This window comes from Oreochromis aureus, linkage group 1 (genome assembly GCF_013358895.1).
Source record: "Oreochromis aureus strain Israel breed Guangdong linkage group 1, ZZ_aureus, whole genome shotgun sequence".
In the NCBI taxonomy this organism is placed as follows: domain Eukaryota; kingdom Metazoa; phylum Chordata; class Actinopteri; order Cichliformes; family Cichlidae; genus Oreochromis; species Oreochromis aureus.
In genome coordinates, this window is record NC_052942.1 from 35,526,148 (window position 1) to 35,545,720 (window position 19,573).

The following is a 19,573-nucleotide window of genomic DNA, read 5'->3' on the forward strand; positions in this document are numbered from 1 at the left end:
CAAAGTCTCAAATGACACCGATATATGCCTTAAATATACTGTAGTGAGATGAGAAGGTAAAGAAAGCACAGCAGCACACTGATGGAGTCTGATCAGTTTTTATTCCCTTGTAAATAGAATATCAATAAAAACACACCTTAAATATAACATAAGGTTTATCCAACAGATGAAAAAGTAACAAAAGGCCTATGTAGAGTTTCCACATAGCGATTACAGAACAGTCTACTGTCCAAAAAAGGCACTAAATCCTGAAATAGAAAAGAAGCAAATAAACAAAGAAAAATCAATTTAAACTGATACAACAAAGATCCTGCTGAGGTTTGATATTTTTCATTTTACAGAGATTTATTGAAGAGCTTATTGCCACAGTGAAATGGCAACCACTGCTTGTTTTCCTCCTGGCTGATTACATGAGAACATCAACACTGGAGCGTCTCCATTTCACGTCGACCACATAAATGATAGATGTGTTTTTAACCTTAATAAAAAAAAACAGCTTTTTTTTTTTTTTAACTCTTTAAACGTGAAACTGCATATCACAACACTGAGCAATGAAGGAGGAATGAAAGCACCTCACATGAGAGGCATCAGTCTCAAATCAACTCACAACCTTAACGTGCACCCTGATTTTATTAAAGGAAGAATCTCACATCCAAACTTTCCTGTTGAAAGTATTTGTTGTACTGTGTGGACCACCGGCCAAAGTGACGGTGGGATATGGCACAGGTAAAAACGAGTCACGGTGTAGTCAGTGCCAAACATATGCACAGGTAGATGTTCCAAAAAACAAACAAACAAAAACAGTTCAACAAGGCAACAGAGGACTGAAGGCAGATGGAAAGACGCAGCATGAATGGCCTGACAGAGCAGCACGAGCCAAGGCTTTTCTGTTTCTGTCCTACTGTTTTTTATTTCATGAGAACTTTAGGTGTATTAGGCAGTTTCTGGCACAAAGAGAGTTCATTTAAATCAAAACAGACACAAACAAAAGCACGGCAAACACCAGAAAAGACTGTGAGGTTTTTGTTATTAGAAGCAAATATGGGTTCTTTATGTAAGGAAGTTTAGCTTATTTCTTAATGTTTAAATCAGTGTTTACTCTCAATTTTGTAAGGTCTCCTGGTGGTGCTTAACAAATTATTGACACTGTTAGATGCACCTCAGATTTATCTATCCAATCGTTTTATTAAACCGCGATGGCTAATCAAACTAGGATGGTGGCCTTGCCTTTATTTTTCATTTGCAGTTTTTTTCCCTTTTTTTTTTATGTACAAAATAGCTAAAATGACACAAACTCACACTAACTCGCTGCTTCAGACCTCCAAAATGCAATGTCATGAGAAGACCATGAAGGCAAAAAAGAATAATCTCAAAATAGCACAATGGCCTAAATGAATCCATAGATTCATTTCAGAAAGGCTTCTGCTTAGCAGATTAAAAAGAAAAAAACGAAATAAACGATCTGTAACCCTTTGATGGGTTTGTAAATTTTGGTGTAAATCATTAAATGACAGAAAGCTACATAACTGACTAATAATGTCTCAAATGCTTAAAGCAAAGACACCCAGGACAGCTCTGCTGCCGCACAATTAAAGAAATCCTCCACCACGCCACAAAGTTTCTCAGACATTTAGCCCGAAACACTGAAATCCACCAGAATGACAAAGAGACTATTTCGTATTTTATGGACCCTGGTGGACGTTGGAGCTCATAAATGAGTAAATTCCCTTTAAATGCGATATTTACTGGCTCTAGTTTGAGGAGAAATTTCCCTTTTGAAAAGCCGCTGACACTTCTGTTGTCAGCCAGCGTGAATCATCTTTACGGCCTTGTCACAGTTTGATCCAGACGGGACTGACACAAATCAGCTCGACAGTTAGTTTGAAGCTTTGATTCACATTGAAGCAGCTGTGGACAAACCTGCGGGGAGTAGCTTATAGCTGAATGGGAGGGAGCGAGGTATATATGTTGAGTTTTTAAACTCTGAACTAGTAGCTTAGCCTGTAAAGCACCTGGTGACGATGAACCGGTTTAATGAAGCCGCTTTAGTGTAACAGAACATCATGTTATTAGCTCGCCTGCATTAGCTGTAGTACGGTTAAAAATGTACAGCCATTGTAGAAGTCGTCTTCGTGCACTGATCCTCTGTTAATGCGCTGAGAAAAATGAGGCACTTCAACATGAAGCTGAGGTGTGCTGCACCTTCATAAGCATTTAGGTTTCTATCAAGTGTTACACTGCACTGTAGTATTATTAATGTTTTAGCCTTTGAGAAGGTTTTAGTGTCAGCTGTAAAAGGTAAGCAAACGTAAGAGCTGGACTGATAGTGTTGAATGATAGTGTCAGCAGTGATCCCCTACTGAGCTGCACTCACTTTTTTTATTTTGTTTTAAAGGTGGGTAAGTGTCTGTCTATGTGTGTGTTGCTCATACTGGAGACTGCAGTCATCCTTTTTTTAGCGTATTTTAACTCGTTGTTTTGCTTTTCTCGCCCACAAACTTGGGCTTATTTTCGGCCAAAATTTTGTCAAAATCTTCAGTTAAAATCCTGGATCCTTCCACCCCGACACTAAAAGGCAGACATACTTGTGACCGTATATCTTTCAATTATCTTAATGTTCCTCAGCGGAACATTAAGCAGCCATATCTCCTCCTCGACTCTGGTGGAACAGGATGTACGTACAAAGCTTGGATCACTATGACATTTCAGTTAGTGTGGTTGAAACGCTCCGAGCACGGTGCTTAGTGTGCAGATCATTTTGGGAGTGCATGACTAGGCTGGCGTTTAAACCAAAAGCCCCAGAGCCCTTACTCACTTTTGACCAGTGGATGATTTTGTATTCACTACAGAACTGATCTGGAAATTATTTTGGGGTTCTGGAGCTTTGACAATATAAACCACGAGCAGTTTAGTAAAGACGGACGGCATCGCTGTGACGTCACCCACATTTGGACTTCTTCGCCATTATTGTCTTGGGTGTTTTGAACCCAGATGTGAAGACCGAGGAGTGTATCTGACTTAGACAGTTAAATTATGGCAGATTAGACGCTTCCATGCCTTCAGTTTTTAAAAATACATTTAAAATTGAAAGGTTTAGTAAATTTCATGTTGAAAATGTTAAACAGTTAAAAATCTCTTAGACTTCTACAATGGCTGTACTAACCTTAAATATCCTCAATTTTACCTCAATCAAATATTTAGTTGTTTTTTTTTAAATTATTATTAAAGGAGATTTCTTCTTATGGTCATTTCAAAAGAATTAACCTCCTCTGGCCTGTCAGTCAGTCTTAGTGACTAGTGAAATATTTCAACAAGGACTCAAAGCACCATAAACAAATTAAGTGTCATTCAAAATGAAAATACATCTTAAAAGTGACAGTGTGTGTTTTGAACACATGGCATATCGAGCACAAACACAGATATACCTGAAAAAGAATATAAAAACGATGCATTTTGCTTGAAATAGTTTTTGACACATCTGATGTGTCTTTGATTAGCATATCTCAAACACACAGTTTCATCCATGATTATCATAGACTCAGAAAATACACAAAATTTTAAAACTTAATACTTTGGCTAATGTTTCACTCGCCTTTCACCAACATGATAAGACTCATACTGATAGTTTCTCTCATTTGAAGCTAATATGTCTATATAGTGTATAAAGAAATGGATTTGGGTACATATACTATATATAAGTATAGTCTGTGTGTCTACGCACACACACATAGAAAGATGGGTAACAAATTAAAGGAAAAACCCAATGTCATGTCAAGGTGTTGACCCTTCATGTGCTGGAAATTCAGTGATTCTCCAAATTTCTAAAACTCTACTAGAGGGATAAACAGCATTCCTCCAAAACATATTCTCTCATTTGGTGTTTTCAGAGCGCTCTCTAACTAGCCCACAATCTCCCATAGGTGCTAAATGAGGGTAATTCTGGTGACAGTCTGATGACTTCACAGCTTACAAGAGTCTGCTTTCTGTTTTCAAAAGCCTAAAAAAGGAAAAGTTGTTTTCTTGGCTCATTTTTTTTTCTGTTCATCGGCTAACACAAAATAAGCACAACCCAACACTGCCAAACTGGTGAACGTTAAATAGACCTGTATTCATATAGTGCTTCCACACTCTAGGCCTTTAAGAATATGGTGCAAACACTCGCACTCTGATAGATACATCGGGGGCAATGATATTAGCCACTTACCGATCTATCGCATCAGGACTTACAACAGCAAATACGTTTCAAATACGTATGTTTGGAACACCGCAAACACAAAAACCAGCTGATCCGAGCTGAGAAGTGCAGAGCATAAATAAATAGCTACACAACAAATGTTAGAGAAAGAAAAAACATATGGGCCAATATAGTCGGAATATCAGGTTTTTTGCATTACTAAATATCATATCAGCACCCGTATTGAACATCTCAAATCTGTTAATAAGGGGTTCAGCATCTTGCCCAAGGACAACTGAACATGCAAACTGAACCACTTATCTTCCAATCGGTAAATGACTGGCTCTCTCAGCCACAGCTGCTTTCCAAGCACCAAATGTTTACCACTCAATGGCCTCCAGCCAGTGACATTAACACCAAACATACTTGCGTTTGCACCTCAAAAAATAACCATTTAAAAAAAAAATAAAAATAAAAAGATAGAATCTGCTTCATCTAAACCGTATTTTAAGATCATGTTTAGAAAAACTTAAAGCACGTCTGAAAGCTATATGCACAGTGCATGCCTAAAGATACAATGCACTGCCAGCCTGGAAGAGAACACCCTTATTAGGAAAGTAGAGTTATTGTGACCTTTCCCGCTACAGGGACAAATAGGCCCAAACTGGATCCTAACACTGTAGGGGTCACTGGTTCAGTTTCCTTTAATTTATCACCCATCTGTATTTATTCACTTTACATTTTAATCTTTAGTATTTAAACAGCTTTATGACACTACTGACTTCCTCTCAGCTGAATGATATGTGTTGATTATTAATTATATAATCCAGCAGGTAACTGGGTACGAATGAATAAACATCACCCGGTCACAAGGACGCCCAGGTTTCTAGTTTTTATACAACTCTCTCAAAAAACAAAACAAAAAAACTAAATAAAAAAAAAACTTGTTATCGATTTGGAAGCAAAGTAAAGCCACACAGGATTTAAATTCTCACTGGAAACTGAGGCCCTAATTACTTTAAATGCTACTAAATTCACAGTATTTAAATATTTATAAAGGGTAATTTCACTATTGTAAATAGAAATAAATCACATTTAAGTCCAAATTAGTGCCTGAAAACCTCAGGCGGCTGAATTTTCAATATAAACTTACTGCATATAATTAACCACACAAATACAAGTAAAATCTGTAAAAACAATAAATTCTGAAAGATTTAGTAATGACAAAAATTGCATTATCGGGTTTTCAATCATTATGGCCTTTCGCTGCTTCTACACATTGAGTTTATCTTATCAGGCAGGGGAAGCTCATACTGTTTTTCTCTCTTTTTTTCTTAAACATTTTTCAGTCATTTTGGGCCCAGAGAGAGATTACTTATATGCTGTGACCCTAAGATTAAATATAAAATTTAAAATATAAAGAACTGTGATGAAATGTGCTGCAACACTTTATAACTATCAGTAATATAAACTAAAATGAACGCATTTATCTTTTGAGGCTGTTCAGTTGTGTTGTGATCACAGTGCAAGACCCTGAAACGTTTGGAATTCCATGTCAAATACAGTGTTGTCCTGCTGTGAAAAAAGCAGTTTTCCAAGAAAATCTGCACAATGCATGAAAGTCCTGTTTATCAGCCTTCTATGGAAGATTTAAAATGCCTCAACATAAACAAGTCAACAAAGAAAACGGACTGCTACAGCATGTGTTCCCTTATAGGTGCGTCCTATTTCACTTTCTTTGCTGGATTTGTTTTTAGGTACACTTTAAATTTTCCACAGGTTGCTGGGGAACACTAACAAATAAAAGCTTATTGTTAATATTATAATTATAATACACTAATAATGCCTATACGAGCGTAGCAGAGCAGGTTGGTGGTTGGAGGTAGGGTTGGGAGGTATCTCAGGGTTGGACTTTACACGACTTTTGGTCATTTTTTTCCACTTATTATTACATTCCTATAAAATCTGCTTGCATATAATGACACCTGTTTATCGCTCCGACAGCTCTGATATCTGCCCCTCCTTTCAGTCGTCCTCCAGAGTCTCCGTCTTGATGTCATTCCCCATGCTGCACCCTGCGCCATCCCCCTGATTGGTTACCGCCGGGCTGCTGTCACTCACCGCCGCCGCCTTCTCCAAACTGACTGGATCCTGGGGCTCGGACAGGGCACTGTGAACTGTGGGCTCGTCCTGGAGAGAGGGGGAAGGAGGGGACCAGGAAACACCTGTTAGTCTGGAACCTTCCATCTGAGGAACCGCGCCTGATATTAGGGAGCGACCAATCAGAGATGTGGCCCTCTGTCCAGACACGCCCCCTCTACCCAGGGCAGAAAACCAGCTGGGAAGCAGTGTGGGAACCTGAGTGAGGGGATAAGAAAAAAGAAGGTTGAGTGGATCTGTAGCTCCGTGTGGAATCGCTGATAAATGTAAGGCGGGTGTAGATGTGCTCCAGCTGTACCTGGGTTGGAGAGGACAGGTCAGCTCGACTGAAACTGAACTGCCTTGCTGAAGCTCTCTTATCAAATAAGGACACCTCACAGCCCTGTGAGAAACCAGCAAACAAGTTATACAGGGGAGAGGCAAGTTATCAGTGTCACCATATATTCCTGTGATTTTAATCATTCACACACTGGGGCCAAACATTAATTTTTATTAAACATACAAGCACTATGAACAAATTCCCACGCTAAGTCACCTTATCAGAGGGATTCCTTGAGACCTCCTCATATTGGAGCAATACGAGCGAGTTAAATTTGTGTTTTGCTATTTTTTCATGTGTCAAACACTTTTTATTGCCTTAGTATGGACCGACTGTAAATAAAGAAGATCGCCAACACTCTGTTGCCTCTAACAATCTGTAGAGTGATTTCTGTGTGAAGGACTGTGACAAACGTTTCAGTTTTCAGCACCAAATCTGACCCTGAGCTTTCTTTCTTTAGCAAATACTTGCTAAATGTAGTGTCCCTGTAACACGGATTACAAGCAAGCCGTTTCATGTGGGAGAACACGGTCTTGAAAGGATTAGGTAGGCCATTTCATCCATAGGCCTTGGGCTTATCAAGTAATTTGCTAACGTTATAAACTAGTCATCCACAGATTTACAGAGCAAAGACGCAGAACTGCTACATGCTTTCTACATAATTAGTCAACATTGTGGCAGTTGTCATTGTAGTTATACAGAGTTGTTGAAGGCACAAGATATACGGTACATACGACAGTCCAACACAAGTGTTGAGAAGCAAAACTCTAGCATAAACACAAACTGTGCACAAGTGAGCAACATAATCACAACTGCAACAGCTGTGGGTGTCATTAATAACAATGGCTTATTGAGGTTATGCAGAGCCCCTTGAAAAAAAATTATGGAGACCAGGACAGTTCTCATGGGGAAAATCAGAGAGGCAATTAACTTTAAAAATACAGAATTCCTGCTTTGTTCTTTTAAGGGGGTTTGTGTTTCTGTGTTCAGACATTAAGATGTAGGAATTTGCGTACCTGGTCAGGGAAGTCGTTGCCATCCACGTCGTCGCTGTTTGACTGACCTCCTGGACTCTGAACCTCGATGCCATGACTCTCCAAGATGGCTGCTTCTTCAAAAACACAAACGTCATCATAGCATATCGACTCAGCAACAAAACAGCAACACACTCAAAATAAGAACAACAGTGATTCAACTATTCAGAAGCTGCTCTTCTCGGAAAGAAAACAACATCCTGTTTCCTCTTCAGGTGTGCGAGAAATTTAACACTGTCTATTGTGATGACCAGCATGACTAGTGTGAACTGGGTGACACAGAAAAAGAACCTCACACAATTAGGATTTCTGTTAAAGTGAAACACAAGCTCTTGTGTGAGCTACTTGCACATAATTCTCTTAAGCACATAGATACAGTACAAGTGATTTCCTGTTGGTTCTTTATTTATTTACACGAAACCATAATGTAAGGTAAAACATCTAACGTTTATCTCTCTTTCACTCACACACACACACACACACACACACACACACACACACACACACGTAGATATTACCAATATTAGCACGCCTCTTGATGTCTTTGCGGCGGTTAGCAAACCAGTTGTAGACCTTCAGGGATGTTACCCTCTCCAAATCAGACAGCTTCTTTCCTGTAACACACAAACGCGCGCGCACACACACACACACACACACACACACACACCAGATTCATTCAGTCTGTAACTGCGTTTGTTTATTAAAGTGCATTCAAGCCCTCCATATATCTTAAAACAATGAAAAGTCAGTTTTATTTATGGACAACAGCCATCTGAATCTCAAGTGTTTTTAAAATTGTATGGAATTCCAATGATGACAGTGAGAACTTTTAACTTTGAACAGAAAGACAGAATCAGTCTAGCACATAATTTTTCTAACTGCATCGTAAAGCAAGTTAAGTTTGGGATCCTGTAATTCTTCTAATTTATAAATACATATTAAGCCAAAGAAGTAGTTAACATATTTATACTAAATAGCAAATCTAATAATTGGTTTCCCCAATCACTAACACTTAATTTGGGATGCAATTCACAACCTTTCACCAGTAAGACTGTACCTGGTTTCTGTATGACAGCATTGCAGGCAGTGGCAATCTCCTCTCTCTTGGCTTCATCAGGATACTGGTTATCATTGAAATAGCTGCAGATACACATTGCACTTTGTTACTATCACTTCTTCTTACATCAGTTCTACAATTCTACATCAGTACCCCTACTCATCCTCACCCCTCCATGACAGCCAGACACTCCTTCCTCCAGGTAAATCTGCTCCCTCGTCGCAGACGGAAGCCACCGGGGGCCGAACCAAATGTAGGAGGAGCTTGATTCCAGTCCATCACCTCCTCCAGTGCTAAGGGGGTGGCTCGCATTGCCAGAGTAGCACCTGGAGCATCAAACATGACACAAGATCAGTGAGATTTACTAGGTTCTGTAAGTCAGTAGGTTCTGGAAGTCAGTTTCGTGCCACTGGAAGCATTTACTGTACATTACCATAGAAATCACTGTCTAAATCAAACTTTTGTCTCTGAATAAATCTTTAGACACATAATACACTGATCAATGATCACTAACTATTTGTCATAGTTGGTCACGTTGATAGAAAAATGTCTGTCAGAGCTGGTGATGATGTGAATAACTAACTTCTAACTTTCAGATGAGGCTGAAAGGACTTTAACATTCTGAACTAAATGTATTTTAAAGCATTTATTTTTCAATATGCAGCTGCAGAGAGGATCATGGATTCAAGCCAGTCCAGGCTCTGTATCCAGATCCAGCTCATCCGATCTGCATCTGTTTTGGACTTTTGTTGGCCCAGCACAATCTGTATTTATTATTTGATATTGCTCATCCTTCCCAGATAACACTGAAATATCTCAAATCTAGCTGATTAGCATGTAGATAGCGCTATAAAAGCTTACACATTTCTTTTAATATGCTTACATTAATGTTAACATATGTTATAACTTGAAACAGCTACTATCACTTAACACTTAGTAATTGTAACTCCTTACAAAGATCTCTGATATGGTTGTAACACTGAAACATAATCATATTGCTCCACCGGATTAAAATGGAGGCTCCACTACGTATTTACGCGTTGCCATGGTGAATCCTGGTATCGGCACATTGATGATGGCTAACTGTCTCTTCTCACGCACACGCTTAACTGAGGGTGAACATGCTTTATTTAGTTGTTAAGTTGTTTGAACTTACTGTGATCAGCCTTTTTGGAATGGGAAACTCTGAGTTGATGGTTAGACAGAGCTTGTTGAGCCTGCTTTCAGGGACAGGTCAACTACATTCTTAATTCTTAAGTTGTATTTTTTTTTTCAGACCAACTGGGAATCAGTACTTTACAGTAACAAGCCAATAACGCAGATAAGAGTCATAATATCTGGAAGAAGCACCACGATAGTTTGTTTTCCCTATAGGGAGGTCACATGCTAACTAGAAGTAGACTGCACTGTTTTTCATTCTGTACATTCCAATATGCTGATCTCATGTTTAACACAATGTAGCCATTGTTTATTCCACACTTTATTTCCATAACTGTAGCCTTCTCAAGATTCCTAAAATGTAAAAAAAAAAAACCCAAAAAAACAAGTTTTCTTTTCTTACAAAAGAATTTACACTGATACTATCTATCACTGCAAGTCCCTCAAGTCGTCTGAGCTTGGCAGAACTCTTCTATGCTTAGACCACCTGGAATTCATTACAATGCTCCCTTTAGAGTGAATGCTTTAGTAATTGTTCAATTTAAATTTGTCGTCTTCTGCTTTACCAGTTTTGTCTCTCAATTAATTGTACTCGTCTGTTGTTTTGTTTTACTGTGAACCTTTTAATCCAAAGTGTGATTATTTATTATTGATCTATTACTGGTTGTAAGCTTCTTTTGTAATTTTAAATATTCAATATTAGTGTTTTGACTCGAGTCTAAAGATCTCTGATTCTGATTAAGCCTAAAAAAAAAAAAAATCTTTCCGCTCATGCTCAAGCACAGTGAGTCACACACTCAAAGCAGCACACTAGTTATTAATAAACTCCCTCCTACTGTTTTATTTTACAGTATTTTTTCCACAGGTGGAAAAGTTAGAGAAAAGTTTTATGAGAAATGTGGAGCTGTTGGAGAAATGAGTTGTTACCAGGATTGGTCTTCTCCAGCTGGTACCAGCGGAAGAAAGCTCGCTTCTTCTGCTCGCTGAGGTCTGATCCCTGCTGTAGGAGCCAGTGGGAGATCCGGCTCTGACTGATCCCTGGAGGAACGGGACCAGAGTCACACTTGTGGGGGTCTGGTGCTTGTTCACACACCAACATTTCTGCTTGTGTTTTAGCAGACAGATTAAATTTATACTCACCTGTTACCTGAGCAACCACAGCTTGGGATATACGTCGATTCGCCAGGAAGGATTTAATCTCTTCCTTGATCACAGCACTGTCCCTCCTACAAGAAGGGAGACGAAAAAAGTACAACACATATTTAAATCTTCAGCATTACAAGCCTGGTATTAATTAACACAAGGCAACACAACAATCACTATACTTATACCAGATGTAACTGTCTGCAGTTCAGATATACATTACAGGCTGTTGTACCTGAATGTGTGCTGCTGTAATATTTCTTGCTCTCCTTCTCCTTTGATTTCATTTTCACACATCTTCAAATCAATACTGCTGATTGCTGCCGTCTGGCTGCAGACTGCAGATGAGAGGCACTAGACTGGATGTGTGTACTCGTGTTCATTTTGTATGTGTGAGTGTTTGTTTGGCAGCAATCATCACATCATATTCATATTCAGAGTGAGCTACAAGCAGCCTTGTCAGGAATCAGGACCCTCTGTATTAACACATACCCTCTGCTGCTACAAATTACTGTACATGTGTCTTTAAAAGCAACATGCACCTATCTGAATTCCAAATTATTATTGTTTTTGCAGTAAACTAAAGAAAATAGTGTTATAATCTTTGTAGCACTAAATGCAGTTGGTTGGCAAGAGTCACTTTTCTGTCCCTCATTACCAGGGCCGACTATCTAAATATCATACATACAGGTTCCTCCTTTGCTGACTTTTCCAGTTTATTTACAGGTGACACATTACAAACATATACAAAACCCTATACTTTACACGATAACAGAAGATACTGGACCACAACAAATACATCAACGTCTTTGCAGGGCAACAGTTGAAGTATGACAATAGTTAACTGGCGGTGTTTAAGTGGAGCATCAAATCCACGATGACATAAGAAAAAGCAAATATACCCACGGCTGTATATAGACGCATTTCTGTGATCAGGGATAAACAAAGCCTGAATATAGACAGTGTCACAGATTATTGCAACACCATCTGTATTGTCCTAAACAAAAATGAGGACACGCCTTAAACTTTTGAATCTAAGCACCTCAGATACAGACATCAGGCTCTATACGGGTTTTTCACATCGGATTTATACTTCTGTGTTAAATCTACGTTGTACATACATTATAACTACAAACCCCTCGGAAACCTACACTGTCTTTCTTCTTAAGGCTAACCTAAAGGTTAATTTAATTTTTTCAAAGTTTATCTAGTGTCTGATGTTATATTGTTTAAGATAACAATTGGCTAAAATTATCTTCTTGCTCTGATGATTTTACTTTTTACTTCAGGCCAATTCAGTGTACATGCAAGTATTACATGCATGCATTTCAAAAGTACCGGTAAAACAATTTTATAAAAAACACATTTCTAGGTGTTATTTTATTGAATCAAGGGAAAGCTGGTCTACTGGCATTTACAACATGGAGTACCAGACAAAAACACTTAACAAAGCACTTGTCTGCTGTGCTTTATTACCTAAGTTTGCTAGATGTAGATCTGGCAAACCAGCCAGTTACTCCTCAGTCTTGAAGTCTTTCATTTAAACTAACCCTTTCAATAAGCCAGAAATATCACCTTTGTGAGTCTTTGAAAGGGAAATACAATCATTGCTGTCTCTTGTAGTTAACATTTAATACAAAATAAAACAATAAAAAAAGCTGTTTCCTAATCCTGTTGTCTGAATACACACCCTGAAAAACAACCTCCAAAATAACTTTCTAGAACACCTAATCTGCTCTTAGCTGGTGTGCCCTGGTTTTACCTGCCATTATAAGGGCTGTTCTTACCTCATCAAGTCCTCCACCTTTTCATCAACATCTATGTCCTCTTCACTGGCTTCAAACGCATACCCTGGTGTGGTTACAGTAGCGCTAACCACACCAAGAGGAAACCGGGGTGGTGAAAGCTTCCCATTGGTAACAGCAACCAAACCGTTTGGCACTACTGCTGTTATGGTATTAGGTGAGGCTACTGGAACAGGCAGAGGTGGGGAGGTGGTGTCAAAGTTGTTATTAGGGGACAATGAGAGGCGGTTGTTGGGAAAACTTGTCTGAGTGGCGGTAGAAGTCATGGAAGAAGAGGCGGCGACAGTGCTGGAAGACGAGGGTGGTACATAGGAAGGTTTATGGGTCAACTTGTGCCCATGCTGCCGATCCAGGTGATCCAGGGTGTCCAGCGCATGGAGAACCTCTGCCTGGGTGATGCCCGTCCTCCGTAGCCTCTGGAGGAGGTCAATTTGCTCGATGGTGAAGCGAGGCTCCTCACACTGCTGGAACATCCTGTAGGAGATTATTTTAAAACTGTTACAATTTCACAAACCACTATGATTTTATCACATTGTTTAGTAGAGTTGTCTGAGCTAACACTGGTATAAATTTTAACATTAAATAAAAGTGTCATATCACGATATCTTTGCTATAGCAACACCATGCATTTACAGTCCCTTATTTCAACAACCTCCAACAAAAGCAAGAAAACTGTTTCAGCTGAAGGTGAAAACAACAAACAAACAACCAGTCTAGGAAGGAGGATATGCGGGTAGCCCGTGATGTCCAACCCAAATGTAAACAAATGATTCAACCGAGCATTGCCAGTTGAACTCCATATGACGGGAAGAGCAAATGGCAGATGGAAATTACTGATGCAGTTCTGGTTAAACTAAAGTGTTAAGCTTTTTTTTTTTAAAGAAAAAGAAAAGAAGAAACACTGGCTTACATTTTACTTATGCCGTGTCACTGCATATAATGCTGTGTCATTACTCTTGCACTATAATGCCCTGCTGCTGCTGGTAGATTGCTTCAATAGATTCACACTTTGGATTAGGTAGTGTGTCATCAGTGATAGCAGCTCACTGGAAAAGAGAGATGGAAAACGCCCTTTATTTGCGTACACTTATAAATGCTGCTGCCAGCAAGCTACAAGCATCAATAAAACACTGTCCAAATGTGCAATAATGATGAAAAATATCATTATTGCACATTTTCATGAAATATTGTGATATAATTTTGAGGCTATATCGCCCACCTCTAGCTGACAGTAATCAGTGCCCACTGCACAGTAACACTATCCTCATGACTGCTGTGAAGTGTTTGCAATGCAGGCATGCGTAGTGCTTCTATGTACTGACAACAGTACTAAACACTTTAGAGGTGTTTAAAGGATGCATAACTTGAAATGACTATTCAGAAAAATAAATGCTTTCCATAAATAGTGCCAGTTTTATAAAACAAAATGAAAATCGCTAGTTTTTAGCTCATTACAGACTTTTTTTCTGCACAATGAGCTTCACATCTCTGAAAGAATCACAGTAAAAATGCCAGTAAAGTCACATCTGGTAACTTCCTGCCTGCAGATTTACAACACACACACACACACACACACACACACACACACACACACACACACACACACACACACACACACACAGTAAGACGTCACCACTCAGCAGCTGCTGTCCAGATATGAAGTGCATTCCTACACATTTAATAAGCATTTTATTACAGCTGATGAGCTTTTGGTTCCTCTAATCATTTAAAGTTACACAAATATGTTATTCACCCAATTCACTGTGTGCTATTGTATGATTTTTAAATCAGATGCATTCCCCCCTCAATGCAGCCCTGGCGCATTAAATTTTAATTCTTATCTATAACCGCACAGTGAATTTGTCATTTCTGAAAAAAAACTGTCATAACAGTCACAAGGCTGAACCGAGGGGGGAAAGCGGGAGAGCAAGAGAGGAAGATAAACAGAGAAATAAGAGATAAAACATCTGTCTCAGTGCTTTTCTTTCTGGCGCAGAGAAGAAAAACAGGCCACAGCAGAAAATCAAAGTCAGCAGGCATATCAACACATACAGATATAAGAGAGGGAGGTTGCGGGTGAGTGTGTGTTTGTATGTGTGTGTGTGTGCATCTTGGGAAGAATGCCAAGAAAAATTTACATTTCAGGCAGCAAAGCTTCATACTTTCCCTCCCTGCTGCAGAGGATGACTCATACTGAAGTTAGACTGATACACAAGATCAATAAAGAAAACGTTACCACAAAAACGATTATCTAAACTATTTATATACTTCATTTAATTTGATAATCACTGATCGTGATCTGTGCAACACTTTATTATGCGTATTCAAAAATCAAACATATTTTCAGTTGTTTCAGCATAGCATTTCTGAAGTTTTATCCACAGTCTGTTCGCTATACTTGGTGTTTTTTTACTTTTAACACAAATTCAACAAATAAGGAAACATTTGTATTCTTCACAATGTGTCTTGAAACCAAGTACCACTGGTAAATCAGTTGATCTTTGTGCATACTAAAAATAGATGTTTATTTTGAGGGGAACTGTCTTTCACACATTCACTGCAGCTGTAAGTGAGAACGTAAATGTCCGACTCAATCAAATTGAGCATTAAAAGCTCTTTAACTTGCCAGCTCCCTAGTACAAAGTCCTTGCGATGTCCCATTGCGCCCGTATGAGAAATTAAAAAGAGTAATCGTCCGGAGAATTCGGAGAGAGCGAGTGGACGCCCTCCTACACGCTCCACCCAGGCATCACCCTCACCTGAACCAGGACTGCCAGTAGTGACAACGCTTCTGGAGCAACTATATAGTGCCTTGTGCCCCATGTGAGAAAGGACAATTAAGGATAGATAAAGTTCAGCGTTTAAGAGTGAAAAATTTTTAGGTGTAATTTCACTAATCCACATAAAACTGGATGAGACATGGGGTCCAACCGAGGAAGACATGCTCACTAAAATAGCTTTAAAAGAAAAAGGTTGAAAAAGCTTCTAACTAAATACATCTGAACCTTCATATTCTCTAGATTCAACCCCAGTTTGTAACCTAAGATTAACATAAACAGTGGAAGATTACCAAAAAACATGAAGCCAAGTACTGACTTTAGACTTTTATATTTATTCCAGTTTTAAACAAAAAAAAGATCTAGTCAAGGCATTTTCAAAGATTTCATGTACTGTAAGTGCAAACTAGCAGAACTCATAAAAGTCTGGCTTTAAAGTCTCAAACTGAACCTCTCTTAACATCCAGTGGGTCAACAGTGAACTGCTCAGGTGTAGCACCAGGGTTGGCATTGCATTTTAGTTACGTAACAAAGAAGTGTGATTTCAGAAAGACTAGAAGACTCTTGCATTGACTATAGCTTTTCTTATCTAATTAAAGTTACAAAATGCAAAGAGCAGCTCTGAATCTAACCCTGACCTGATCACTGGTCGCCAGCGGGTCTTTAAGAGGTTTAAAAAAAGAAAGAAAGAAAGAAAGAAAAAAAAGAACATCACAAAAACAGTTTTAGCTAACACAGATTTTTTTTTTTTACTTGTATTAGGCATCAGCAACAGAACTACTTCTCTGCAAAGTCAGGAACAGACAGACAGAATTTTAAATAGACAATGACAACATGTGATGAGGAGGCAAATGAGAAAGTAATCAGATAGAGGTCAATTAACAATGCCTAGCAGACATGAGTGAATGCCACCAAAAATCCACCTTTCCTTTCAGCAGAGAACACTAACAGTAAACCATATTAAGGCAGGAAACCAACATTTATTCGCTGTATTTGAAACTGTAGCTTCCATATCGGGTTTTCATCCAGCCTGCTGAGGTTTGCCATTAAAATGTTAACACCGTCTGGCAACCACACTAACTTTGGTAAAAGGATAACACTGGTAAAGCACAGACAAGGTACCTTGTTAAAGCAGTCCAAATTTAATCTTCAACAGTTGTAATCATTGTTAAAACAAGGAAATAGCAGATGTATCCAGTAAATGTACTCTAGCACTTTACTGAAGTGGATTTTAATGTACTTGTACTTTAAGTATTTTTCTGTGCTTCTACTCAATATGCTGCTCTTTGCCACATTTTGTACTCCATACAATTTATTTTAAAGCTGCATTACTTATTATTCTGAAGCTTTTAAAAATATAAATTACGTGATATTATGCTGTATTATTATCAATAAAGCTACTCAGTGGCATGTGAAGTATTTAAAAGCATCTCCAGTTAAAGCATTAAAATGATATACACATCAAAGAATCAATAATTGTAATGTGATAATATAATGTCCACGATTCTGCAGGTATTTTGATGGTAAACCTTTAATACCTCTGTGTTACTTAAATTAAACTCATAACCCTACTTAATAAAGGGTCGGTTCAATACAACACCCACTGTATTTACCTTTTATCAGATATTCTGATTTCCTGTGGGCCCCTCCTGCCTTGTTCTTTTTTTGTGCAATGCATTTAAACAAAATCATATCCGCCCTTCATAAGACGCCACAATGCCAATAAAATAATATCACTCTGTTTAGTTTTTAAATGGATGTGTGCAGCTTTGCTAGTCTTTGTCACAAAACCAGCAGATAAATAACAGGATGTGTGTGCAAGTACAGACAGATTTACCGATAATTGAATAGTATTTGGCAATGTGTCATGCCTGCTAAACACTGTATGGAGTACATGAAAACACACATATGCACACACTTCCTTTTTGAGGTGCAGACAAGAACAGTGCCTAATATGATTGATTCATGTAAAAAAAAAAAAAAAAGCAAATCAACGGTTGCTCTTTTTAAGGAAGTTCCTTGTTTTCATTATCTATGATTTGCCACTCTCGTTGTGTTAAAAACAGAAGCAAGCTGGGCAAATCTGTCAAGGTGTGCTCGAAGATTGCTGGTGTCACCCTTAGCGACCTTCAGCATCTGGAACAAATGTCATGGACCATTTTGAACCCTTAGCATCCTTTGAGTTGCAAATGCTACCTCCAAGGTGAAGGTTTGCCCTCTCTCCAAACTTAGCTTCAGAGAATAAATTCATATTCTTACTTATTCCATCTGCTATTTCTTAAACAAATTTTGAACCATTCCCTCTTAAAACTGTAGGATACCTGGATCTTTGGGGCATTAAAGTTTTACTCTACAGATCTTTTTAAATAATAATCAGTCAAAAAATAAATAAATCCAACTATCTCCCTGAAAAAAACAAAACTTCACACTCCGCAAATGTGGACTATGACTTTTCTTTCTTCAAGTAGAGCAAATAAAGTCAAAGACATTAGGACAAAACTATTACCATTCCTGAACCCAGTGACCTACTTAAAGTCCTATCCAGACGTGGCATGAACTGGTAGCAGACGCGTGCCAGCTGTGCACATGCACAAAGTCCTTAAATTACAGTAGGAAACTTTTTAACTGGATTCTTAACCTGAAACGCAACACAAACAAAACAACTAGTCGACTGTTGTTGCCAGAGGTTATACTGTAACAGCCCCGTCTTAAGGTAAATCCGATGCAGAGGTCCGTCTTTAGGTCGTCAACTTCAACGCCGAATCGCGTTAAAGAAAACTGGATTTTATTTTTTCCCTGATTCGAGGAAAACACTGACTTCTCGATAGAAGATGTCCTAATACGTTTTACATATAATGGATAACAATACATGAATTCGGCATACATCTTATAAACTAATTCCTAGTAAACACAGTATAATAAGGCAATTATTATGACTTTCATTATTCTGCTTAATTACGACGCTCTGCTGGAATACACTGTGCACCGCATTAGCGAGCATTGTACAGCAACTGGAAAAGTTGACATTATTTTTTATTAAGTGACTCTTGGAGAACTACATACCCGCCGAATGAGACCCCGAGTCGTTATTTTTCAGACAAAACCGTTAATATCAGTTTTGATAGTGTGAAACTTAACCGCCGCGGGAAAACACCGCCGCGGTGGCACTGGGGATTTTTTAAGGAGTTTGCAGTTATCAGACAGAAAAAAGGAAATGCATCGGGCTCCTGGCAGGACCGTTTGAAGACAGCAGTAGTTGGAGCTGGAGGACTTAACTTACCTTATTATTCCAGTCCAAGAGCCTCCGCGGATGTTTGTTTTACCATATATCTAACGCCTCGGGGCGCAGGGACACACAGACACTGACAGTTTTCCCAAAATGTCTCCTCTGCTTCTAATTGGGCTTCAATCCGCCGTCAGACAGATTCGCCTTTTGTCCGGCAGACAGGCGCCATGTTGACACACCGACGCAAAGAACGACGGGAGTCGCAGTTTACTGAGCGTACAGTAAATAGAGTTGCCAGTTTATTAGAGACACCAGGCTGCAGATATGATCCAGTGGCAGCGAGCTGTTGCTTGGAAGCAGTGCTGTGGGATGTTTCTAATAATTTGGTCTGACATATATTTTTGGATATTGTTCTAAACAGTTTCAGAGCCAGTTTACCCATTTGTTCTACTTTTTTTACACTCACTAAATTTATTACTTTTCATTGTTGTTTGTGTAGTTTTAGATTCCCCTTTTCTTTGTTTTACATCCTTCATTGCAGTACATGTCACACTTATTTAAGAACTGCACTTAGATTTACTCTCGTGCACCTTCACTTGGGTTAGAAGTTATGCTATTTTTCCCCCTTTGTTATGTAGTTTAACCAGTAACTTTATTAATCTCTGTAAACATAAAACCAAGCAACAGACAGTCCACAAGATAGGTGAAGAATAGAGTGCA

The 19,573-nt window shown here is 38.8% G+C and overlaps 1 protein-coding gene across 3 annotated transcripts; it reads right to left on the reverse strand.

Moving 5' to 3' along the window:
- Positions 1–82: 82 nt before the first annotated feature.
- Positions 83–19,155, reverse strand: LOC116325600 (homeobox-containing protein 1-like). 3 transcript variants are annotated; one of them, XM_039613173.1, is made up of 10 exons: positions 18,908–19,155; positions 12,833–13,324; positions 11,043–11,128; positions 10,830–10,940; positions 8,914–9,070; positions 8,745–8,827; positions 8,206–8,301; positions 7,670–7,758; positions 6,633–6,716; positions 83–6,532 (listed from the first exon to the last, which is right to left on the reverse strand). In XM_039613173.1, the coding sequence occupies exons 2-10, from the start codon at positions 13,321–13,323 to the stop codon at positions 6,200–6,202; spliced, it is 1,530 nt and encodes a 509-aa protein (XP_039469107.1). In that variant the 5' UTR covers position 13,324; positions 18,908–19,155; the 3' UTR covers positions 83–6,199. The 3 variants fall into 3 exon arrangements, with proteins under 3 accessions (XP_039469107.1, XP_031602411.1, XP_039469104.1); XM_031746551.2 differs by having other exon boundaries at positions 7,670–7,764; XM_039613170.1 differs by having other exon boundaries at positions 7,670–7,761; positions 18,908–19,154.
- Between the last annotated feature and the right edge of the window lie 418 nt (positions 19,156–19,573).